General features: G+C 49.9%; 2 protein-coding genes across 6 annotated transcripts in view; one reads left to right on the forward strand and one right to left on the reverse strand.

Annotated features, from left to right (window-relative positions):
• The window catches only part of SAP30BP (SAP30 binding protein), a 42,408-nt gene extending 33,791 nt beyond the window's left edge, over window positions 1-8,617 (reverse strand). For all 4 annotated transcript variants that reach the window (XR_009868455.1, XR_009868454.1, XR_009868453.1 and 1 more), the window contains exons 1-3: window positions 8,466-8,617; window positions 7,253-7,362; window positions 4,942-4,989 (exon numbers count right to left, since the gene is read on the reverse strand). Coding sequence is in view for 1 of the 4 variants with exons in the window: in XM_062216146.1 (XP_062072130.1) it covers window positions 4,942-4,989; window positions 7,253-7,362; window positions 8,466-8,571 (264 nt within the window). In the remaining 3 variants the exon portion in view is untranslated. The remainder of the gene's footprint in view (window positions 1-4,941; window positions 4,990-7,252; window positions 7,363-8,465) is intronic.
• A 138-nt stretch (window positions 8,618-8,755) lies between these two features.
• The window catches only part of RECQL5 (RecQ like helicase 5), a 37,190-nt gene continuing 20,088 nt past the window's right edge, over window positions 8,756-25,857 (forward strand). For both annotated transcript variants that reach the window (XM_062216141.1, XM_062216142.1), the window contains exons 1-7: window positions 8,756-9,457; window positions 10,822-10,943; window positions 12,300-12,818; window positions 13,136-13,241; window positions 13,771-13,882; window positions 15,837-15,999; window positions 24,104-24,183. In XM_062216141.1, coding sequence (XP_062072125.1) covers window positions 9,328-9,457; window positions 10,822-10,943; window positions 12,300-12,818; window positions 13,136-13,241; window positions 13,771-13,882; window positions 15,837-15,999; window positions 24,104-24,183 — 1,232 coding nt within the window. In that variant the 5' untranslated portion in view covers window positions 8,756-9,327. The remainder of the gene's footprint in view (window positions 9,458-10,821; window positions 10,944-12,299; window positions 12,819-13,135; window positions 13,242-13,770; window positions 13,883-15,836; window positions 16,000-24,103; window positions 24,184-25,857) is intronic.

The following is a 25,857-nucleotide window of genomic DNA, read 5'->3' on the forward strand; positions in this document are numbered from 1 at the left end:
CCAGCTTTGCATTAGTGAGCCTGGGCAAGCAGCGGATAACAGCCTAAGTGGCTGTGCACCTGCCACCCATGTGGGACACTCGGATGGAGTTCCTGGCTCCTGGCTTCAGTCTGGCCTAGCTCTGGCTGCTGTGGCCATTGGGGAGTTGACCAATGGATGGGATGGGAGATAGATCTTTCTCTGTGTTTCTCCCTCTCCAACATTCTGCTTTTCAAATAAATGAACACATCTAAAAAACACCTAATTTTATAACAGTAAGTCACTGCCTTTTCACTGTGCTGACGTTTCCATAAGCAATGGGGGGTGAACTGCTGGGCTTTAGAACAAATCAAGGTAGACCCCAAACCACAGCAGCAGCCACCACATGCTCATTTACCACTAAAAAACAAAAACAAACCAAAAACCCAATTTCACCTAAGACTGTCTTTTGCAAAACAGTAAAAATGATTAGTTTTATTAAATCGTGACTGTTGGAGTGGGCATGTGGAACAGTGGGTTAAGCGCTTGCTTCCATAACAGAGAGCCTGGGCAGGCTCAGCTCCACTCTCCATTCTAGTTTCCTGTGGATTTGCACACTGGCAGGCAGCAGGTGACGGCGCAAGTATTTGGGTCCCTGCCACCTGGGAGATCTAGGTTAAGTTCCAGGCTCCTGGCTTCGGCGGGGCCCAGCCCAAGTCCAGCCATTACAGCCATTTAGGGAGTGAACCGACAGAAGGAAGATCTCTCCAACTCGCCTTCTTACTCTCTCTCTGAGTAACTCTGCCTTTCAAATAAATAAATAAATAATTTTTAAAAATTATTTAAATTGATCCTTGAGCACCAGCTTTTAACCTTTTGTGTGATGGCATGAGAGGTACGCATAGGTACTTCTATGGCAAACCGAAGTAAGACAGTCACCTCACAAGACTCACGGTTTTCTTCAAGGAATATCATTTTCATTTGAAAGAATGACAGACACACTGGCTACCTGGCTTCAGGTATTTAGTAGACCTCTCCTCAAAAACGAAGCCGTCAGTTCAGGGGAAATGTTGACAGCACTTACTGGCAAAGATGAAACTCAAGCCTTCAAGCAAAAATTCCTGAAGTGCTAGAAAAAGCTCCCCTCTGTGAGCTTGATATGTCCATACTCAAGAGCCTGTCTGATGAGATGAGTGGTGGCACGAACATGACCTTCTGGATATCAGAACAAAATGTGCTGACATCTAGGAGATATGCGTAACTCAGTAAATCAACATTTTCCAAATCACCAGTGCCTGATGATGTAAAATCATTTATGGGTAAAAGATCCATTCCAGGGGCCGGCACTGTGGTATAGGGGCACTGGCATCCCATATGGGCACCGGCTCGAGTTCCAGCTACTCCACTTCCAATCCTGCTCCCTGCTAATGCTCCTAGGACAGCTGCAGAGGATGGCCCAAGTGCTTGGCCCCTGCACCCACGTGGGAAGCCTGGAAGAAGCTTCTGGCTCCTGGCTTCAGCCTGGTCCAGCCCTGGCTGTTGGGGCCACCCAGAGAGTAAACCAGCAGATGGAAGGCCTCTCTCTGTCTCTCCCTCTTTAACTCTGCCTTTCAAATAAATTTGTAAATAGATCCATTCCAAGCGCATGTGGGACCAGTGGAGTATAGTGCAGCAGAGAACAAAGAGCTCTCTGATGAGGTTTCACGTTCCACGTTGCAACCAACCTTTAGGAACAACCACTTGTCAGAGAACATCCACAATAACTGAAAGGGCTATTAAATAGTCCTCCCTTTGCCAACTTCCTGTGCGAAGCCGGATTTTCTTCAAACACGCTGACCCAAACAACACACTCCAACAGACTGAATGCAGACGCATGCGTGAGAACCCACCAGTCTTCTGTTAAGCTAAACATCACAGACACGTGTACACAGTAAGACAATGCCATTCTTGGCACTTTTTTAAATTTCAGAAATACTTACTTTACATAAAAATATTATTTACGTTAATATGTGTTGGGCTTAATTTTATTTTAAAATGAATTGATTACTTAAAATTCTCTCAGTCAACTTTTTTTGAAAAAAATTTATATTTATTTGAAAGGCAGAGTTATAGAGAAAGAGGGAGAGAAAAATAGAGAAAGATATCTTCCATCTGCTGGTTTACTCCCCAAATAGTTGCACTGGCCAGAGCTGAGCCAGGCCACAGCCAGGAGCCAGGAAATCCATCCAGGTCTCCAATACGGGTGGCAGAGTCTCAAGTATTTGGGTCATCTTCCTCTGCCTCCCCAGGTGCATTAGATGGGAGCTGGATCAGAAGTGGAGAAGCCATGACTCAATCCAGTGCTCATATGGGATGCCAATCTCTCAGATGGTGGCTTAACCCATTGTGTCACAACGCTGGCCTTATCCCAGTTTAGACTTTGAAGACAAACAAACATCAATAGATAAAACCAAAATGAACAAAAGCTCTTTGGGATCCTCATTTTTAAATTGTGTAAAGAAACCAAAACATTTTGGAAACAGCTATAGAATTCATCAAAAGCTTATAAATATCAAAGTAGAAAGGATAATGCCATCTAGTGGAAGCAACAGTAATGACAGCAACCCATTTGGTAACGACATAGATTACACAATGGAATGCCTGCGTCCCAGCTCTGCTTCTAATTCCAGCTTCCTGCTGATGTGCAGGCAGCATGTGATGGCTCAGTACTTGGGTCTCTGCCGCCCAGAGGAGACATGGATTGAGTTCCGGGCTCTCATCCTGGGCCTGATCCAATCCCAGCTGTTGAGGGGCATCTGGGGAGTGAACCAGTGGATGGGAGATTTCTCTTTGCTTCTCAAATCAAAACATAAGCAAATGACACTTCTAAACAAAGATCTACTCCAGTAATATATACCATTGTTAAAAACTGTAGGGGGGGCCAGCACTGTGGCATAGTGGGTAAGGCCACTTCCTGTGATGCCGGTATCCCTTATAAGCACCGGTTTGAGTCCCGGCTGCTCCACTTCTGATCCAGCTCTCTGCATGGCCTGGGAAAGCAGTAGAAGATGGCCCAAGTCCTTGGGCCCCTGCATCCATGAGGGAGACCAGGAAGAAGTCCCTGGCTCCTGCCTTTGGATCGGCACAGCTCCAGCCATTGCAGCCATCTAGAGAGTGAACCAGTGGATGGAAGACCTCTCTCTTTCTGCCTCTCTGTAACTCTGCCTTTCAAATAAATAGCCTTCCACGGTCACACGCCAAAAGAACTAAGTCAAGTGACTTTCAGGGGTACATTTTGGAGGGGTCCCCAGTAAGAACAGAAATATTTTCATTCTACAATGAAACTCAAAACTCAATGATTGAATGAGGTCCAGTAGAGGACATGAGCCAACCCTGCAGTGAGCCTGAGAAAGGAGAGGCAGGCAGAGATCATCCCAGGCTCCCGCTGTGCCGTGCGTACTTCCTGGCCCTTACTAGCTGCTCCCGGACGGCAAGGGACTCCGTTCTGTTCCTCATGTGGCTCCCCTCTCATGGAGCCTGTCACAGCTGAGGACCTGTTTGAACCTCAGTACTCCAGAAGAAATGCCGGCTGAGTGCATGTACCCTGCTCTCCTGCCAACCTCCCCAGGAGCCTTCCAGCCTTTAGCAAAGGCCGCTACTGCACAAAGAACAGCTCCAGCTCCTGCAAGTCTCCCTTTTCCTCCACAACTGACGGCCCGTACCCGACAGCTCCCTGGGCTTGCTGGATGCACGGACACCCTAACACCCAGACGGCTGCAGCAGTGGACGCTAATGCCAACGCTAGTGACCACTTTCCTTCTGCAGCCTGAGCAGAGTTCTGCACATCTCTGAGCTCAGGTCTGCCCCCCACCCTCTGTCAGTAAGGCTTGGACTAGTTCCCAGGCCTGGGCTCTTCAATCAGCACACAGGGTAGTGCACATTGAGTTTCTAGGATTCATTTTTTTCTTTCTCTTGCATGCTGATGCCAGACTGTCTTCCATGGCAAAATGTGTCCTTGTCTGTACCATCCCAGCCTGTTAGGGATTTACTTCAACAGCTGCACACAATTCTCTCCAATCACAGAACCAGTTCAAAAATAGAGCAGCTCACACTCTACTTGTGGATGTATTGTTTTAGATTCTAACTAGACAGTATTTCCCTAACTCCTACCAGGTCACCTTGAAGGTTCCAGCTTGTTTCAAAGCAGTTTTTAATGATAAAACTATGTCCCTGTTCCCCAAGCCTAGAGTAACGAAACTAGTCTTTCTCTTTAAGGGAAAAAAAAAAAAGGTTTGGCCCATAGAACACTGCAAAAGGTTCAGTCTAGTGCCAGGTGCACAGCACAGCAGCTTCATCAACAAAGGGGTCTCAACCTTTCTCACCCAGGCTCCTCAAGGACAGTGACAGGAACTGCTTCCAGTACTCTCACTGCTGTGGGATGACAACTATGGAGAAAACAGGTTACTCTGTTTTAAAAAAGACCAACGTGCACGACTTGCCCAAGAGTGGAAGGGCACACCCCTGGGACAACCAAGATCAGGCTGAGTAACCCCAACAGCTGGTGGGTGGCCCCGTGTTAGTCGGACCCCTCCCTGGCCCTTCTTCACTTCTAGATGACTGAAGAGAACCCCACATACACAATACGGCCCTTATGCCTTCCTGATTCTAGAAACTTCTCCACATCTAACCTACCTACATGGGCAGTGACCCCACAAGCACTACCTGGGGTGCGAAAGCAGGTGGCTTGCTGGACTAAGAACTCTTGCCTTTCTAGTCTGGAGATACGGCACAATCTAGAAGGCTGGAAATCAAACTAATTCAGGACTTAATCATTTCTAGGTGGGCTCCAGGTTCTTTGTTTATAAAGCTGGTTTTGTCCCAGAAAATGTCCACATGGCTACACAATGTTAGAGGAAAAGATCTTGACCAGACACAGGATCTGGGCTCTCACGTTCAAACTCCTTGTTTGCATTCAGCCACCCCACCACAGCCAACACCAAATACCTTTGGGTCATCAGCCTCAGGTTTTTCAGTCTCTGAATCGTCATCTTCCTACAAGACAAAGAATTTAAAGGATTAAGCTTAAAGAGGTGGGCCTGGGAGATCTCACATGCATAACTAGGGGTTGGAGCAAACAGCCCGTTTACCCAGCCAGGGTCATCCCACCAAAAGCCCCTCCCCTACACAGGACCCAGAACTAGAGAAAGAGAAGGGGAAAAGGAGATGTTCGGGGGAGAAAAAAATAAAAACAGCAGCAAAGTCAACAGTTAGTCTAGTGGTGCCACAGTCCACATCGATGAAAATGCCGGAGTTAGAAATCACACACACAAATGGAGAAAGGTTACAACACACTGCAGAGGAGTGAGACCAGGCCACAGGATAAAGCAGGCAGTGTTTCCACAGGAATATCAATTATTTAAAACCAGGACTATGAACTCCCCACCCTGACTATCATATACACAAATACATCAGACGTGGACCTCCTACATCATTCGACAACAGAGTGCCTGACTCACACACAGCCACACCGCGGTGCCTCTGCCCAGCAGTGCTCTCACTAACGTGAACACAGGAAGGGAAGCACCAAACCACCGGAGCGAGCACGTAAGGCAGGACCGAAGGAAATGCCCAGTCTTCCTGGGTCCCGGCTGAACGGTCTCCTCCACACCCAGGGTCCACAGAACGGCCACCGGCCCGCTCTAGCCATCTCGTCCCTATCCAGAGGAAGTTCGCCGTGCGGGTGAGGCGCTCTCTGCAGTGAGCCCATCATTCCGCTGAACACTAAGGCTGCGAATGTCAACGATCGGGAGCAGATCCAGGCCTAGACTCCCTCCTGGCCAAGTCCACGGCACTGCCACTTCCAAACACTCCCAACAGACAGAAGCCTTAGACTAAATGCCTAGGAAAACTGGTTTCATTTAAACCTGCTATTTTCAACAGGGACGCTTTAACCCAGACATCATACAGCATCCCTGCTGTTACTGTAAACACCACCTAAGAGACTTGAATGAACTCCACTAGTGGTTGTGAGATCTTGCTGCCCTGTAAGTGCCAGAGTCCAGTTTTAAATGCAGTTTTCATAATATCCTTAAAATAAAATCTGTTATGCCAAATGACGAGAGGTGGGGCTCAGCTGAGTACAATCACATTTCAGAATGTCTACACTGGGATTTGGTGAGAGATTGTACTAAAACATAACAGAAAGCTTAAAACATGATGAGAGTGCTAAGCAACACAAATATGGAAAAACACTTCAAAAACATAAATTATACAAATATAGTAAAGAAAAGAGTTATGGATATTAAGGCAATGTGCATGTACTTGAGAAAAATCAGCAAATGAAAACTTGCAAAGCGTTTCTAAACAATTTTAGTCAACTCTGAATTATCAGCAATAATGGGAAGGGTTAAAGGCTTGTTCCCAAAAGAGCTTAAAATACAAACACATTTCTTATTTAAGTTAGAAAGCATTTTAATGCTAACATTTCCACATGAACATGTAACAAAATTTTCAGACAAATAATAGAGTATACTGTGAGTGTTTCCATGAAAACTGTTACTATATAGGCAGACTCTCAGTATCCAAGTTCAGCTTTGTCCATCTTTGAGCTAAGCACCACTTGAATGTCCTTATTTTTTCCTGGAGACCTTTATTCTGGCCCCTGCTGCTCGAGAGAACGTGTATCTGACGTGTTTTGTTGTTAGTGAAGACCCACGTTTGCCTTTCTTTGTCACCCAGCACCTATTAAACTTCCGGCAAGATTTGTGATCAAGAACCAAGGGCACCCTGACAGAACGCGTCAAGAAAGAAGTTGAAAAGGATCAAAGTGGGTGAATACACAATAATTTTCCTTCCTTACCTTGTTAATAAACTGAAAGACCTGAATGAGCCCCAACCAGGATTAAAAATAATACAGAGTTGATTGCAGATATAAATGATACACCAATTAGGATGAACAGTTACAAATGGAATAAAATATCTGAATAGGAAAAGTCAACATAAAACACCCACTGATATATGGGTTAAATAAAATATCTGAATAGGAAAAGTCAACATAAAACACCCATTGACATCTGGGTTAAATAAAATAGTCCATGTGTTTCGCCCTAAATTTCAATTCAAAAGCTGATACAAAATGGTCTGGATTAAACAAATCTCATTTTCCAACAGAACTACTGATATCCAACTCAGTTTCTTTAACTGATACCAAACAGAAGAGGGAGGGGACAAGAGAGCCCTGAGATGGAGCACAGTTCAGAAAGTGTCTGCCAAGTGCACGGCGCTGTACAGCTCTGGGGGTGGGAGATCGACCTACCGACGGTTTGCTGTTCTCCTCCTCCTCTTCCTCGTAACCATCTTCGTCACCTCCTAGGCGAGAAAAGTCATCTTCCCCATAGGCGTCAGAAACCAGTCCGCCTTTTTCCTCTGAAACAAAGGGGGGGGGGGGGATGAGTGAGAAAAGGTAAAGAAACTCCCAGAGTGATCTGAGCGCCCAGAACATTCTAGAAGATAACGGGGAACCCGAAGCCTCACGTGAGCGACCACAGGTCCAGATTCTGCCCCTGGGAAGGGCACAGTCTAGCAGATGCAGTCGTTATAAGAACAGAGAAGAAAGCCGACTACCGAATTCTGTCTCTAAGGCTTCCCGCCCGTACCCAGCGACGGAAGCCGCGCACGGCTCTGCCCTGCAGCACGGGCGCCTGTCGGCTTGTCTCCAGGTCTTCCCGCGGCATCTCTCACCCTACGTTGTTGGGGTCTTGTGGACCCCAACAGGGGCACTCCACCGGGTTCCCGATCACGCCTACTTCTGAAACAAAACCTTTTTCTACTTAGGAAAAAAAAAAAAAAAAAAGGACGGAGACCACATAAAAACGCTACGCTCTCCTGGGAAGCCACCAGAGAGCACACAAAACCGCAGGTGGGACGCGACAACCCCGCGCCAGGCCCTGCTCCTTCCTGATGCGGAAACCGAGGCCCAGCCTGGTATCCGGCCTCCCTCTGTTCTCCCCGGAAATCTGTTCCCTTCCACCAACGCCATGATGGAGAGACGGCAAAGGCGCTTTAATTAAAAACGCACGAGGGGGCAGAATCACTAAGGGAGCTCACAGAAGCACAGACCCGACTCCAGGTTCAAACTCCCTCTTGCAAGTTACTCTTCCTAAGACACAGCTACACACTTAACGAGACAGGGGCTCTGCAACCCTCCACGTTCGTCCTCCTCCGCGCTCTCCCCCCAGCAAACCACAAGCCCGGAGGGACACGCAGGGATCCCGCGGCCGCGTCGTCCATCGCCTGCCCAGCACGAAGCTCGATATGAACTCCCGTTCACGCTCCGGCAGAGCCATCGAAACAGCGGGCAGGTTCGTTCTCTAATCCGCTACCTCTTCCGGGCTCCCGAGCGCACTGTGGAGCTCCGGGGCCCCAGCCTCGGGGCACGATGACCGCTTCTTCGCCTCCCGCCCCGCGAGGGGAGCCGCGTTCCGGGCGAACACACGATTCCCTCTTCCAGCTTCCCACTCGGGACTCACCGGCCGCGCTGCCCACCGCTTCGACTCCAGCTTCGCCATCAGACTCGGGTTCTGAATCTTCCGCATAAACTGCCAGAGACGACAGAACATTCTTCTTCCCCGCCATCTTATTCCCGCAGCCCCGGTGCGGCTCACGCCTATGACTCAAAGTAGCCAACTTCCGTGAGCTAAGGCAACTTCTTCCGGTTCCCGCGAGAACGCGCCAAGCCGAAAACCAATCAAAACGACGTTTGTGCGGCTGGCCCGCCCCCTCACGCCCGCCCTCTCGCGACGTCATCGCTGTGCGACGGATATAAGGTTGTATGGGTTTTGCCTGACAGCGGATTTGCGGCGTTTTGGACTCTGGAGAGTTGAGCGGGCGTGTGGGGGTCTCGGAACCCCTTCACTCCGGGGCGGCCCACCGCTGGCCGAGGTGTCTGGGGTGAAGTAAAGGGAGCTTCGGGCTGGGGAAGGGGGAAAGTTGCGCATCTGGGACTCTGAGGAGGCGGGCAGCGGTGGGTCTGGGCCCCGGGAGAAGGGGCCTCATGGCTTCGCTCGTAGAAGGAAGAGCAGAAGGTGGATCTTAGAGAAACCATCCCACGCCAAATATTCGGAAGGCGTCTGTGCTTCTTCTCGTGACCTGATTGGTGTCTCGGTGCTACCCACCCGTGGCCTGGGATAGTCACGTGTAACAGTGGAGATGCCGAGTACCCAGCATTGCGTTTCTTAAGGCCTTTCCCCTGCGTTATGACTTGAAGATAATACATAAGTGCAATAGAGCAGATCTGTACCCACGGAGGAGTCTTTTAAAAGCAGGGCACAGGGTTCTGGTCGCAACCGGTCTCCGTCTCTGCCTTAATCCCTGGCTGCTGTTTCCGCCGCGATGAGCGCCCGCCCTCCCCCGACCCCCTCTGACCCTGAGCGGCGAGTCCGGAGCACGCTGAAGAAGGTCTTTGGGTTTGACTCCTTTAAGACGCCTTTACAGGAGAGGGCGACCATGGCTGTAGTGAAAGGTAATATTACCAAGCTCTCTGCCTTACGTGTTTCCCGACCACCACAGCACTGCAGAACACCCTCCTGCTGACCCTTCGCACTCCCCCGACCCTTGACCCACACCTGCTTCTGGAAGCTTCTGGACTTGTCACCCAAAGCTTGCAGACCCAGTGATGGAGTCACCCAGCTGTTCCGGTTCTTAGGGTTCATGGCCAGAACTGCAAGATGTCTTTGAAAACAGTTCCTAGATCCCCGTCCTCTTTCACTTAAAAAATTATTTTGGCTGGTGCCGCGGCTCACTAGGCTAATCCTCCGCCTGCAGCGCCGGCACCCCGGGTTCTAGTCCCGGTCGGGGCGCCGGATTCTGTCCCGGTTGCCCCTCTTCCAGTCCAGCTCTCTGCTGTGGCCAGGGAGTGCAGTGGAGGATGGCCCAAGTGCTTGGGCCCTGCACCCGCATGGGAGACCAGGAGGAAGCACCTGGCTCCTGGCTTCAGATCGGCGCAGCGCGCCGGCCATAGCAACCATTTTGGGGGTGAACCAACAGAAAAAGGAAGACCTTTCTCTCTGTCTCTCTCTTTCTCACTGTCTAACTCTGCCTGTCAAAAAAAAATCTTTTTTTAATTAGTTAATTTATGAGGCAGAGAGACAGCTACCCTCTGTTTGTTCACTTCCCCAGTGCCTGCAACACCCAGGGCTGAGCTAGGTCTCCCACACGGGTAGCGGGGACCCAAGTCCTTGAGCCGTCACACGCGGCCTCCCAGGGTGCCCATGGGCAGGGAGCTGGACTTGGGAGCAAAGTTAGTGCTTGCCTCTATGGGGTTGCAAGCATCCTGACATTGTGACCAGTAGGCCAAATGCCTGCTTCTAGATTATTCGTTGAAGTGTGGGCAGTAGTAAGGCTGGCAGCAGTGGCCTCATCCAGTCACTGACCTTCTGCGTAATCTCATTAAGATTAAGTGGTCTGTGTCCCAGATAGGGAGGGACAGGGTTGGGATATTTTAAACCTGAGACTTGGTGACAGATGGAGATTGTCAAGAGGGGAACAGCACTCTAACGTTGACACTTTTATAAGCAAAAGACCTCGAAGTGATGTCCTTTCTTACCTACACACAAAATATTCTGCTCTCGTGGCTGTTTAATCCGTGTCCTAACAGACTTTTACCCCTGGTCTTACCGCCTTTACCAGAAGTGGTTTGCACACATTTCCGAATCTCCCCGGGTCCCTGCCCTTTCCAGAGAAGGGATGGGAAGGGAATTAATTAACATAACAGCCCTCTCCTGTGCCACAAACTTTGCTGAGTGCTTTTGCTATATTTTCATTTAATTTTCAGTAATCTTGATGACAAGGCAGGAAGCACTGAGATACTGTCTTGTATTTTTGCAGGTGACAAGGATGTGTTTGTGTGCATGCCCACGGGGGCAGGAAAGTCCCTCTGCTATCAGCTGCCTGCTCTGTTGGCCAAAGGCATCACCATTGTGATCTCTCCTCTCATCGCTTTGATTCAGGTGGGGCACAGAGATATGGAAATGGTAGCCCAGAAAGGTTAGGGGAAAGTTTGATAGCTGGAAATTTCACTTCTGCTTTATTTGGTCTTCTGCCTCTTACTGTCTCTGATTTGCCTGTCTCATTCTCTATATTTAGTTTCTGAATTACCCAAATTGGAGTTCTCCACTAATGCATATCGGGGTGTTTGTGCATCTTCAGTGTTTGGATGGCCTGTGGTCCCTCACCATCCTTTGTCCCTGTTTTGTCCAGAGGCGTATGGAACTGTGTCTGTACACTCATGCGCATGCTAACATGGACACACTGATGCCTCCGTGTTGGGATAGGAGACACAGATATATACAGTATATACATATTGACTTGAAATCCTGGTGCCTTGCTTTATTTTGGTGAGGGAACAGGTATGTGAAACAGAAAGAAAAAAAATGAGGAACTGACCTGTTGGGACTATATTTAAAGACTGAGATGGGCCGATGGAATGGGAATTGGAGAAGGGTGGCCACGTGGTTAGGAGCCAGCCGCCACACAGAGAAATCAAGGGGTGGGGAGTAGTGGTAATGCTTGATGAATGTTCACGAGTTCTCAGTCTTTGTGCTAATTTCTTTATATACATTAATTTCACCTTCAAGATGCAACATTCTGTTTAATTCCTCCCATAATCCTATTAGATAGTTAACTATTTTATAGGCAAAAGAGAGAGTGGGAAAAAATGACCAAACCGAGTCTCAGAGGTTAAGAAACAGCCAAAGGGGGCTGGTGTTGTGGCCCAGTGTGTTAAGCCATTGCCTGCAACACTGGCATCTCTTATTGGAGCCCCAGTTCGAGTCCTAGCTGCACTGTTTCCACTCTAGTTCCCTGGTATCGCTCCTGGGAAGGCAGTGGACGACGGCCCAAGTACATGGGCCCCTGCCACCCATGTGGGAGACCTGGATGGAGTTCTGAGCCCAGCCCTGGTCATTGTAGCATTTTGGAAAGTGAACCAATGGATGGCAGATCTCTCTGTCTCTCTCTTTCTCATTCTGCCTTTCAAATAAATAAAATCTTAAAAAAAAAAAAAGAAGAAGAAGACGACGACGAAGAAGAAGGAAAGAAACAGCTAAAGAGCAGGTTGTAGTTAAGTGAACCAGGACTGAGTCCAGGTCTGTGTGATGTCAGAGCCTGTGCCCAACCATGTCACCTCCTGCTTTTGTGCAGAGAGGAGGCGTGGAGGGATGGGCAGCAGCGTGCATGACCGGCGTGGAGGGGTGGGCAGCAGCGTGCGTGACTGGCGTGGAGGGGTGGGCAGCAGTGTGCATGACTGGGAAATCCCGGAAGTCCTGAGGGCCAGTTTTACTATTCTCTTCCCTCTCTGCCCTCAGGACCAGGTGGACCACTTGTTGGCCCTGAAGGTACCAGTGAGTTCCCTGAACTCGAAGCTCTCGGCACAGGAGAGAAAGGAGCTGCTCTCTGACCTGGAGCGAGAAAAGCCCCAGACCAGGCTTCTGTACATCACCCCAGAGATGGCGGCTTCTGCCTCCTTCCAGCCCACACTGAACTCCCTGGTGTCCCGCTGCCTCCTCTCCTACTTGGTGGTGGATGAAGCTCATTGTGTTTCTCAGTGGGGACATGACTTCCGTCCTGACTACCTGCGTCTGGGTGCCCTGCGCGCCCGCCTGGCACATACCCCATGTGTGGCTCTGACAGCCACAGCCACCCCGCAGGTCCAAGAAGACGTGTTTGCTGCCCTGCACCTGAAGCCACCCGTTGCCACCTTCAAGACACCCTGCTTCCGGGCCAACCTCTTCTACGATGTGCAGTTTAAGGAACTGATTTCTGACCCCTTTGGAAACCTGAGGGATTTCTGCCTTAAGGCTCTTGGACAGAAGACCAATAAAGGGGTGAGGCACTGAGGTTGGGGCCAGCACAGAGTTGGCTACTGGTTTTCTAATACCCTCACTCTGTGGCTTCCTGAGGCTTCTCAAAGCTTGTGCACAGAGTTGTATACTTGGGTTCCCAGCGTGGTCATCCTTACCAGGGTTTCCTTCTTTTGGATCCTTCTGTGGAAGACAGGCCGTTGGCTCTTCTGTGTGAGGCCTTTGCAAACCCACGCAGGGTTCCCCAGGAGGAGACAGGAGTTAAACAAGTTGGATTCGAGCTGCTTTGGATGTCTTTGGGCTGATTTTTCAGTTCTTTCTATGCTGTGCTCTCCATTCAGGTGTTGTCCGGCTGTGGCATTGTCTACTGCAGGACCAGAGAGGCCTGCGAACAGCTGGCTATGGAGCTCAGTTGCAGGGGTGTGAGTGCCAAGGCTTACCACGCAGGTAAGAGGCTCCCAGGCCCTGTGGTCCTGTCTTCTCTCTCAGAGGCTTCTCAGGGGGTCTCATTCCTTATAGGTTCTAGATAATCAGATTGTCCATTATCTTCTTCCAGAACCCAGGCAGAGCTAAAGTGATTCACTGAAATCCGCTAAAAGCACTCTAGTTACAAATGAGGTCTAAAATGAGAATTATGACTCCTGATGCATTTTCTCGTCCTGTGCCCACCCTGCAGCAAGTGAGAGTTTTCATAAGCCCAGCTATTAGAGAAAGCCAGGTCGAAAGAGCCCAGGCTTTGGAGGCCCATGGACTTGGGTTTGAATCTTGGCTGTGACCTTCACTGAGTGCCACGTGCCACACATTGGCGAGGGTCTTTATTAGCCGAGGCTGTGTGAGGTGAAGGGCCTGGCCCAAGGTCACACAGCAGGGAAGTCATGGGTTCAGGATGTGTGTGAAGTACCCAGCAGTGTCAAGCCCAGAACAGACCGTGAGGTAAAGCCATGGGAAAGGCGTATTTCCGTTCCCTCCTTTTCAGGGCTGAAGGCATCTGATCGAACGCTGGTGCAGAATGAGTGGATGGAGGAGAAGGTCCCTGTAATTGTTGCAACCATCAGTTTTGGGATGGGAGTGGACAAGGCCAATGTCAGGTGAGCTCTGGTTCTTGCCTTACCTTCCTGGTGAGGGCCTGGCTTGGGGTGGGCTGCCAGTGTTCTTCCCAAAGGGCCACGTCCAAGTGTTCTTCATAGGGCCAGAGAGGAAGGAAGCTCCAGGAGAGAGTTCCCAGCACACAGCCTGGACACTAGCAGTGTCTGTGTGGCCTGTTCCCAGGTGACTGCACAGCCCAGCTGTGCTATCCCTAAGAAAGGGGGCAGCTCATAGACTGCTGGCTTGTCCATTCACAGAGCCCTACTCCCTCCCATCCTCGCGGCAGGTGGACCTGTTGAGGGGGCTGACATGAAGTAACTATCTTAAGCTGCTCCCTGTGGAGAGGCAAAGGCAAGGACCTTAATAATGCCCTTCCTTGTTACGACTTAATGACACTCTAGAGTTGGGGTGCATCCCAGCCTCCTAGCCCCACACTGGCAACTATGGGGACATCCTTTTCCTCCAGCCATGGTCCCGCCTTTGGGAAACACTTTGAGCTCCAGCCTGTGGCCTTTCGCTCTGATTGAAGCCAACAACATTGCCTTGTAAGTTTGCAGAGCGCTTGTGCATGCGTGGTCTTGTTGAGCCTCACGGTGACCCTGAGTTAGCTAGCACAGGAAATAGTCAGCGTGCAACATCTCAAAGGGCACAGACTTTGGTTCTGCTGTGTCTTGGTATGAGCCAGCTTTGAAAGTAGACTCACCCCGGGCTCAAATCCTAGCTCTGCCATCCATCACTGTGTGAACTTGTACAGATTTACCTACCTGAATCTCAAGCTCTTTGTGAAATGGGCTACCTCACATAATGGTGATTGTAACAATTAAATGAGAATAACGTATAAATTGATTCATAGTGAATATTTAATAAATATTATCCCTTTCCCTCTTCAAAGAAGATACAAAGGACTTAGTTAAGGCTGTGTGGCTCATCAGTGGCAGAACCTAGTTTTGCTTCTGGAAGTCCAGTGTTTCTTTTGATTCCTCACCTGGGCTGGAATTGCCCCCTGGGCTCCTGCTGTGGCCCGTAAGCTGAGCTGCTGCACGGCAGGCAGAACTGCTGATGGCCCACAGCTGTCACACCTGGGCTCTTCTCTGTGCCTCTGTCGTAGTCCACTTCGTGTTGCTATAACCAAACATCTGGGACCGGGTGGTTTATGAAGGAAAGAGTTCTTTTTTTTTTTTTTGACAGGCAGAGTGGACAGTGAGAGAGAGACAGAAAGGTCTTCCTTTTGCCGTTGGTTCACCCTCCAATGGCCGCCGCAGTTGGCACGCTGCGGCCGGCGCACCGCGCTGATCCGATGGCAGGAGCCAGGTGCTTCTCCTGGTCTCCCATGGGGTGCAGGGCCTAAGGACTTGGGCCATCCTCCACTGCACTCCCTGGCCACAGCAGAGAGCTGGCCTGGAAGAGAGGCAACCGGGACAGGATCGGTGCCCCGACCGGGACTAGAACCCGGTGTGCCGGCGCCGCAAGGTGGAGGATTAGCCTAGTGAGCCGCGGCGCCGGCCAATGAAGGAAAGAGTTCTAAACAGCACGGTGCTGGGAGTTGTCTGATACAGCTGGCTGCACCACAACCACGTGGAGACTTCATGACGTGGAGAAGCAGGAAGGAGAGCGAGCGCAGGCAGAAGGGACTATGCACAGCCTTGCTCCATCCGAACTGACTCTCAAGAACTAGCCTGGCCCTGCAAGAACTACCTCTCTCCCTTCCAAGGGTTGGGATCCCGTGACCTAATCGCCCCTAGACGATCTCTCATCTGTCAGTATTGTTACGCCGGAGTCCAGACTTCAGCCCATGCCCCTGTGAGGACACGTGCAAACCATTCCCAAGCCACAGCAGCTTCCACTTGTTGGTCCCTATCTAGAAAGCCCTGTTCTGCTACCTTAGGCTCGCTCCTCCACTTCTGGGCACTCCAAGTTCCCTCACACCTCACCCTGCTTGTCCTTTTGGACCTACAGGTTTGTCGCCCACTGGAATATTGCCAAATCTATGGCTGGTTACTACCAGGAGTCTGGCCGGGCTGGCAGGGACGGGAAGCCTTCTTGGTGCCGTCTCTATTACTCTAGGAGTGACCGGGACCAGGTCAGCTTCCTGATCAGGAAGGAAGTGGCAAAACTCCAGGTGAGTCCCGGCAGCAGTTCTTTCCTTCGGAACCCACCTCTCTTGTTTCGTGCAGTTTGTCTGAACACAGAGCGGGCTTCCCTGAGCCTGGGGGTGCATCTGGCCTAGGAGGTTCAGCAAGAGGGAAGTGGTGTGTTGGGTGGGTAGTGGGAGAGCTGCTTGCAACTAACTAGATTAGACTTGTTTCTTTGTAAGCTTTTATATTGAAACTGTAGTTGGTGTAAGTGCTATTCTCCATAGTCAGGAACAGTCCTGTGTCTTAAAAAACATTGGTATACAAGCACTTTCCCATATTGCTATGTCCTTTGTTTTAGTTTTTAGCCTTTTCTTTTTTTCTGATTATATGTTCTTTGTAGTAAGCCTAGAAACAGACCCGAGCATATAAGGGAAGTTGCTAAGTGATAGGTGGCATTGTAAGTAACAGGAAAGGCTGAGTTGTGGAATAACAGGTACCAGAAAAAGATATATCAGATCCCTACTCAAAACCACTCACGTGAATTACAGATGGATTAGAGACCTCAAAAAACTAAAACATTTGGAAATCTTTTATGATCCTGAGAAAGGAAAGTGAATCTCAGGATCTGAAAGCAGAAATCATGATGGAAGGGCCGGCGCCGCGGCTCACTAGGCTAATCCTCGCCGGCACCCTGGGTTCCAGTCCCGGTCAGGGCACTGGATTCTGTCCCGGTTGCTCCTCTTCCAGGCCAGCTCTCTGCTGTGGCCCGGGAAGGCAGTGGAGGATGACCCAAGTGCTTGGGCCCTGCACCCGCATGGGAGACCAGGAGGAAGCACCTGGCTTCTGGCTTCGGATTGGCGCAGTGCGCTGGCTGTAGCAGCCATTTGGGGGTGAATCAACAGAAGGAAGACCTTTCTCTCTGTCTCTCTCTCTGACTGTCTAATTCTGCCTGTTAAAAATAAATAAATGAATAATAAATTTTAAAAAAATTTAAAAAAAGGAAATCAGGATGGAAGACATGAGCTTCTTGACTAAATTCAGACTAAAACTTTCTCCGTAATGGGAGACACTGGCCGCAGAATGAACACACGAGCCCTTGTCGGGGGAGGTGTTTGCAGAGTGCATGCCTGACTGACTATCGGGAGAACTCCTACAGGTAAATAAGGCAAACCACCGCGCAGCAAAGGCGTCTGAGGCTTTGCACACAGGAGACCAGAATATCTAGCAAGTGTAGGGGAAGATGCTCAGCTCACTTGGGAACCAGACATGCAGCACAGACAAAACGTTGATGTTTGTACCCACTAAGTTGGCAGGAACATGAAACATGTTTGCCATTGCTGCTCTGAGAATGTGGGGAAAGGGTGCCTCCCCTCGGTGTTCTCAGGAAGATGCCCTGGGGAACTGCTTTGGGGAGAAAGGAGGCAGTCGTTCCGCATCAGGAATTCCATTTCTAGAGAGGCAAGACGGATGGGTTTGAGGATTGCAGGATGTTTGCTGCTGCACAAAATAGTGAGATCCAGCTCTTCTGTAGCGTGACGGATAAGGAATCCGTTTTAGCTGCATAGTGTGCTGGTCTAGGGCAGTACAGATGACACACTAAATCTGTACAATTCAGCAGAGAGAAATCCCCCCCAAAGCATGATGTTGTATGCAGAGAGCAGGTTGTAAAATGGTACGTGTAGGGCTGGCACTGTAATGTAGTGGGTTAAAGCCCTGGCTTGCAGTGCCAGCATCCCATATGGGTTCCAGTTCGAGTCCCGGCTGCTCCACTTCCAATCCAGCTCCCTGCTAATGCACCTGGCAAAGCAGCAGAGTATGGCCTAAGTGCTTGGGCCTCTGCACCAGTGTGGGAGACCCGGAAGAAGCTCCTGATTCCTGGCTTCAGATCAGCTCAGCTCTGGCCGTTGTGGCCATTTGGGGAGTGAACCAATGGACAGAAGACCTCTCTCTCTCTCTACTTCTCTAACACTATCTTTCAAATAAATAAAATAAATCTTAAAAAAAAAAAAAGGTAAAAAAAGAAGCAGACCGGGCACAGGAACTTAATTTCTGATCCCTGCCAAAATGACAAAGGGATGAAAAAAAATGTAAACCCACAAGGACACGGAGAATGGGAGAAAAAGTAACAGTAGATAGAAATGTCAATGAGTGAGAACCACTGATTTAGATAAACTAAAATGTCACTGAAGGAAAGCAAACTCTGAGTAGCCTAGAGTACCCCAAAGGCCCTAAAAGAAATCTGCTAGAATTCCTAAGAAAACCTGGCAGCATGGCCAAATACAAGACAGATAAAAACGCTGGAGCTGGCCGGCGCTGCGGCTCACTAGGCTAATCCTCCGCCTTGCGGCGCCGGCACACCGGGTTCTAGTCCCGGTCGGGGCGCCGGATTCTGTCCCGGTTGCCCCTCTTCCAGTCCAGCTCTCTGCTGTGGCCCGGGAAGGCAGTGGAGGATGGCCCAAGTACTTGGGCCCTGCACCCCATGGGAGACCAGGAGAAGCACCTGGCTCCTGGCTTCAGATCAGCGTGGTGCGCCGGCCACAGCACACTGGCCGCAGCGGCCATTGGAGGGTGAACCAATGGTAAAGGAAGACCTTTCTCTCTGTCTCTCTCTCTCACTGTCCACTCTGCCTGTCCAAAAAAAAAAAAAAAAAGCTGGGCTGGCATTTGTCCCAGGGGGTTCAGCCCCGGCCTGCAACGCCAGCATCCCATGCTGGAGTGCTGTTTCAAATCCCATCGGCTCTGCTTCCCGTCCAGCTCCTGCCAATGTGCCTGGGGTAGAGGACCCCAGTGCTGTGCCCCTGCCACCACTGAGGGACCCCGGTGGACTTCCAGGCTCCTGGCTCTGCCTGCTCCAGCCCTGGCTGTTGTGGCCATCTGGGGAGTGAAGCAGCAGATGGAAGACATTCTTCTGTCTCTGTCTCTCCCTGTCACTCTGCCTTTCAAATAAGTAAAATAAAACTTAAAAAAGTAAGTAAAAAAAATATGTTTACTGATGAAAGAGACCTTCCATCACCTGGTTTACTCTCCAAGTACAACAGCAGCAACTCCCAATAGCCCAAAGCCGAGAGCCTGGAACTCAGTGCAGGTACCCATGTGGGTGACAGGGACCCAGTTACTTGAAACATCACCTGTGCCTCCCAGGGTGCACATTATCAAGAAGCTGGATCAGAAGCAGCGCCAGGATTTGAACCCGGCACTCCAGTATAGGATGTGGGTATCCCAAGCAGCAGCTTAAGCACTATACCAAATGCCTGTCCCAGGACAAACGTTTTTTAAATCAGTAGCTTTTCTCCACACTATCACAAATATCTACAAATTGAAATTTTAAAAAATTTAATTTGTAAGAACAAGCATAAAATACCAAGGAATGAATGTTACTGACTAGTGACAGATGGCTGCTTTACCTGCTCACTACAACACCAGCCAGGGAAATGTTTCAATGCAAAGGCAAACGGAAGTCTAAAGTTGAGAATAAAGAAAGGATTTACCAATTTCCAAGAAAAAAAATAAAGGATGTGAAAAGCAAGGGATAGGAAATGAAGGTTCCCAGGGAAATTCAGGAACGGCACATCTAAAGATACTCAAATTCAGAAGTAAACAGGTAAATGCAAATTCAGGAGAAATAACTTGAAGTTTATGTAAAAGAGCCCTGGCACCTGCTCCTAGTGAGGCTGCTTAGAGGAAGGTGAGATATTACAGTTCTTCTTTGGGAAACAATCTTGCAACCTCTGTTAAACTCTAAAACACAGGTACACTTTGACCCAAATATCCTAATTCTGGTACCCAGTCCCATGAAATAAAAATGCCAGTAGTGGCTGGCAGTGTGGCACAGCGTGTTAAGCCTCTGTATGCCATGTTGACGTTCCCACATCAGAACACTGGTTCTAGTCCCCGCTGCTCTGCTTCTGATCCAGCTTCCTGCTAATGTGCCTAAGAAGGCAGCAGATCATGGCCCAAGTGTCTGGGGCCCTGTCACTTGTGTAGAGCTCTGAGGCTGCTGGCTTCAGCCTGGCCCAGCCTTGACTGTTGTGGCCATTTGAGGAGTGAACCACTAGAGGGAAAATCTTGCTCTCTGTCTCTCCCTTTCTGTTGCTCTGCCTTCAAATAAATAAGTAAAACTTAAAAAACAGAAGCAGTTCCAATGCAAAGCCCATGTGCTGGAGGGCCTGTGTGGTAGAATTGTTTGTGATGACAATGAGAAACAAGGGGCCCGCAGCATGGTGTCGTGAGGTAAATTGCTGCCCACCTCGCAGCCCACATTGGCTGTTCCACTTCCCATCCAGCTCCCTGCTAAAGCAGCTGGGAAAGCAGGGGAAGATGGCCCCAGTACTTGGGCCCTGCACCCACATGGGCGACCCAGATGGAGTTCCAGGCTCCTAGCTTTGTCGTGGCCATTTGGGGAGCGAACCAGCAGGTGGAAGATCTCTGTCTCTCTGTCTCGTGCTCTAATTCTGCCCTTAAAAATAAATAAATCTTAGAAAAACAGAGCTCACCTTGGGCTAATGGACATAGCTGGGAGCTAAGAAAAATTGCTCTGTTTTTAAAACATTTATTACGATTTGACCTTATAAATATACTTATTCTGTTAAAACTCAAGCTATGGGAGACTGGGAACCTTTTGCTTCCTGTGTCTAATGCCTAGATCGATACTTGGGACATAGTAAACTCTTAGTAAATGTGGGCTCAATTAGTAACTGAGTGAATGAGGAGAGAAAGAAGAATGGAGTAGGGACTGGGAATGGTAGTTTGCTATGAACTAAGGTGCTGTGGTTAACTTGTCTGTTATCTGAATTCAAATTAGACATGGAAGAGATTTTGTTTAGGTGATTGGATAGGTGTTTATTGAAACTTTTTTTTAAAAAAAGATTTATTTATTTATTTGAAGGTCAGAGTTACACAGAGAGGAGAGGAGAGGCATAGCGAGAGAAAGATTGGTCTTCCATCCGCTGGTTCACTCCCTAGTTGGCCACAATGGCTGGAGCTGCACCGATCCATAGCCAGGAGCCAGGAGCTTCTTCCGGGTCTCCCTCGCAGGTACAAGGGCCCAAGGCCGTGGGCCATCTACTGCTTTTCCAGGCCATAGCAGAGAGCTGGGTTGGAAGTGGAGCAGCAGGGACTTGAACTGATGCCCATATGGGGGTGCCGGCACTACAGGTGGTAGGTTTTACCTGTTATACCACAGTGCCAGCCCCTAAAGCTTTTTGCTTTTTTTTTTTTTTTTTTAAGATTTGCTTATTTATTTGAAGGTCAGAGTTACACACACACACGGGGGGGGGGGGGGAGTCTTCCATCCTCTGGTTTACTCATCAAATGGCTGCAACATCTGGAGCTGGGCTGATCTGAATCTAGGAGCCAAGAGCTTCTGCCAGGTCCCCCACACAGGTGCAGAGGCCCAAGCACTTGGGTCAGCTTCCACTGCTTTCCCACACCATAGCAGAGCTGGATCAGAACTGGAGCAGAAGTGGTCTTGAACTGGCACCTATATGGGATGCCGGCACTGTAGGCGCTGGCCCCAAAGATTTATTTATTTATCTGAAAGGCAGAACTACAGAGAGCGAGGAAGAGAGAGGAATTTTCCATCCACAGGTTCAATCCCTAAATGGCTGCAACGGCCAGGACTGGGTCAGGCTGAAGCCAGGATCCTGGAATTCTGTCTGGAACTCCATCTGTCTCCCACATGGATGGCAGGGGCCCAAATATTTGGGCCGTCTTCCTTGCTTTCCTGGGCACATTAGCAGGGAGCTGGATCAGAACTAGAACAGCTGGGACGCCAACAAGTGCCCACATGGGATGCCTGTGTTGCAAGCGGTAGCTTAACCCACTGCACTACAATGCCGGCCCCTTCCCATTCTACTATCAGAAACAACACAAAAACTAAACAATGTCTTTCAATTCTAAATGATAGTCTTCCAATCTAGAATTTTCCACCCAGCTGACTAGTTATGTGTGAACGTTGGATAATGGCCAAAGATACAAGGTGTGAGAAACTGGCCTCTGGTGTTTCGTTTCTCAGAAAGTACTAAGGGAGGCTCACTGTGGAGAGGCAGTAAACTGAGACAGAGGGAAACAGAGCTGTGGCCCTGGAGCAAGGCGGAGGGAGTGTCCCAGGCTGACATCGAGCAGCCCTTTCAGAAGGACAGCTGCCCACGGGCCTGGAGAAAGACGGTCCAGGCTGAACTTGGGGACAGAAAGCTCCAGGACAGAAGTTTCCAGCAAAGGGGAACCTGACCGAGTCTTGGCTCTTCTGCTTCCATTCCAGCTCCCTGCTGATGTACCTGGGAGGGAGGTGGTGATGGTCTAAGTGCCCTTGCCAGCCGTGTGGAGATCAGGATGGAGTTCCTGGATCCTGGCTTTGGCATGGCCTAGCCTTGCCTTGGCTGTCTCGGCCATTTGGGGTGTGAAATAGGGATGAAAAATCAATCTCTGTCTGCCTTTCAAATAAATAAATCGATATTTTTAAAGAAAAAAGACGGAGCCTGACATCGTTGGCTTCTGTTGAGATGAATTTTTTCTTATGCAGCACATATGGAGGTGACTTTGTGACACCTTCAAATTTAAGAAAACGCAAAAAACAAAGCTGCTGTTAATTTCAGGGGAACCAAAGTTGCACAAGAAAGGAAGTGTAATCTTTTTTTTATTTTTTTATTTTTTTATTTTATTTATTTTTTTTTTATTTTTTTTTATTTTTGACAGGCAGAGTGGACAGTGAGAGACAGAGACAGAGAGAAAGGTCTTCCTTTTGCCGTTGGTTCACCCTCCAATGGCCGCCGCGGTAGCGCGCTGCGGCCGGCGCACCGCGCTGTTCCGATGGCAGGAGCCAGGTGTTTATCCTGGTCTCCCATGGGGTGCAGGACCCAAGCACTTGGGCCATCCTCCACTGCACTCCCTGGCCACAGCAGAGAGCTGGCCTGGAAGAGGGGCAACCGGGACAGGATCGGTGCCCCGACCGGGACTAGAACCCGGTGTGCCGGCGCCGCTAGGCGGAGGATTAGCCTAGTGAGCCGCGGCGCCGGCCAGGAAGTGTAATCTTGGCAAGTATAAAATACCATCATGTGGTTCAGTGCTAAACGCTGTTGACATCGTTGTATAAGGAAAATACTCAATTTCACAAGAAATAGCAACACAGACGTGTGAGGAGGGTGGGGGTAGGGAAGGACGAGTCACCTTCCAAAACCAGAAAGCTCTGTGAATGTCTCAGATATCCCTGCCTGCTAGACTTTCTTTACTTTTCTGTCCTTTTTTAAATTCACAAATTTTAAAAGGAAAACGTGGCAAGTAAAGAGTACTACAAAGCCAATAATACGTAGTTTCACCACTTATGTAATTGCTGTAACAGTTTATTTTTTTTTTAAGATTTATTTTTATTTATTTGAAAGATAGTTACAGAGAGAGAGGGAGAGAGAGGTAGGTCTTCCATCTGCTGGTTCACTCCCCAGATGGCTGCAACGGCCAAAGCTGCATGGATTCAAAATCAGGGGCCAGGAGCTTCCTCTGGGTCTCCCACACGGGTGCAGGGGCCCAAGGACTTTGGCCATCTTCTACTGTTTTTCCAGGCCATAGCAGAGAGCTGAATGGGAAGAGGAGCAGCCAGGCCTTGAACCAGTGCCCATATGGGATGCTGGCGTTTCAGGCCAGAGCTTTAACCCACTGTGCCACAGTGTCGGCCCCACTCTAACAGTTTAGTGTATGTATGTAAACAGGTTGGCATCCCCTGCATGTGTTTAAGGTTGTTAAGTTAGATTGTGTTAGGCAGGTTTCCAGAGGCCAGTCCACACACCCTTTGCATGGGAGTCATCTGGGAAGCTCCAGGCCTAGAAGGTTGGATTCAGTTGTCTGGGGGCTCTGATGTGTGGTCGGGTTTGGGTATGCTGTTTTGTTGTTGTTGTTAAGTTGTATTCATTTATTTGAAAAGCAGTTACAGAGAGAGGGTGACAGAGAGAGATCTTCCATCCCCAGATGGCTGCAATGGTCAGAGCTGGGCCAGGCTGAAGTCTAGAGCTAACCCATTTCACTGCAACGCTGGTCCTGGGGACAGTGTTTATAGATGATTTTCTTACTGTCATTTCACACTTCCGTTCTCATTGCTTTTGTGGCTACAAGGTAGTCCGCTTCTGTAGGTCTTGCTGAGTGGGTGTCTTTTGTCTCCAGGAAAAGAGAGGGAACAAAGCATCTGACAAAGCCACTCTCTGTGCCTTTGACGCCCTGGTGACCTTCTGTGAAGAACTGGGGTGAGTGACTCCTTCGGTATGTGGCTCAGAGTGTCACTGGGATCACTTCCTCCCGCAGCACCCACCAGTTAACCAACGCCTGTGAGACAGCCTCTAGACACCCAGGGGTCCCGTCTGGGACGGCCGCTGGAAGCCAGGACCCTCCCTCTTCCTCTCTGGGAGACCCTTAAGATTCTGGCAGTGGCATTCTAGGCAGTCATCGCTCTCCACTGCTCCACTCCCTTCTGGGTGGGTGGCCCCACAGGCGACTCGGTGCTGAGTAATGTGGCCAGTTCTGAGCCATTGGCATTGTGGTTATCACATGCCGTGAGCTGGGACTTCTGGCTTCTCTTGGGTAGTACTCACTCTTATCCAGGGTACGAACAGGCAGGCGACCCAGCTTATCTCCTTGGGGGAGTTGTGTCATGTGCTTTGAGAAGTCAGTCTCTGGGACTGAACACCAGCCTGCGCACGTGGAACCCACATACCTGTTTTATCTGTGTCTGCCTGTGACAGCGCCAGGGCCACAGGAAGAGCCAGGTAGCTGCTGCGTGACGGACAGGCTGTAGCTGGACACGCGCAGCTGTGAGTGCTCATGTGAGGCATACTCAGGAGGACTCTGTGCTTCGGTCTAAGAAGCTCTTGGATTCATCTGGTCTCAGGGAAGAGTTCCGTGGAGGCTGTGCAGAAGTGATTGCTTCAGACTTGGGAGCCAACCCTGACCCAGAGAGGGCACTGTCACAAAGTCACGGCAGACAGAAGCCACTAAAGCCAGTCGTGATTTTCAGGGGAGTGTCCATTTCACACACCTGTGCCCACTTGGCTCTTGCAAGACTGGAGTTTGGAAGCACAGTGCTGGGAAAGCCCACAGTACTGGCAGCTAGCGAGGTCTTGGTCTCTCCTCCGGAATCCAGGGAGACCCTTATTTGCCCCCTGCGTGTTGATTCCCAGCTCCCTCCCACTCACCAATGATTTGGTGGCTCCTGGACTCAAGCTATTTCTAGCTCCAAACAGCCATCTCTAATTTGGCTGTGTGGTAAGACCACGCCCAGCACAAGTGGTGGGCTGCAGTGCCAGGCCCACCCTTGCCTGTGGCCACAGCCTCCTGGGCTCTTTGCAAGGACTAATACAGGGAGTTGCTAAATTGAGCTTCTTAGACTCCTTGAGCCGGGCTCTAATTTCTGGTGAGGAGTGAAAGAACCTAGTGTTGCTAATTTTCAGAGTCCTCTTTGCTGGAAGAAACCCGCTGGTTCTTGACTGTGGCTGTGTCTGAGGCCCTGGACTGCTCTCGGGGGGCTTAGCTCTGCCACTTCCCCAGGCCACCAGGCAAGGGGACAGGTCTTCCCTGGGGCCTCTGCCTTTATTTCTCCTGGTTCCAGGGAACTGAGACCAGATTCCAGCAGTGAGCTGTTGGGGTGTGTGTGTTGGGGATTTGGGCATCTGTGGCCCAAGGAGCCAGGTGCTCCCTGTGTCCACGTCATCCCTTTGTCTCATTGGCTGCATGTGAGGGCCCAGACCCCAGAACTCCAGGCTGGAATAAACTCTGCTGGCCATTGTGCTCTGAATGAGGGAACATCTTTGTAATTGCATGAACGGTGGATAGTATGAAGAAAAAGCTCCTCTCCTACCAGATATTTGTGCCATTTCTACGAATAGTTCTGGTTTGAGGTTGAGGTTGGGGCAGCCGTTCCCTCC

Source organism: Lepus europaeus, chromosome 18 (genome assembly GCF_033115175.1).
Source record: "Lepus europaeus isolate LE1 chromosome 18, mLepTim1.pri, whole genome shotgun sequence".
NCBI classification, from domain to species: domain Eukaryota; kingdom Metazoa; phylum Chordata; class Mammalia; order Lagomorpha; family Leporidae; genus Lepus; species Lepus europaeus.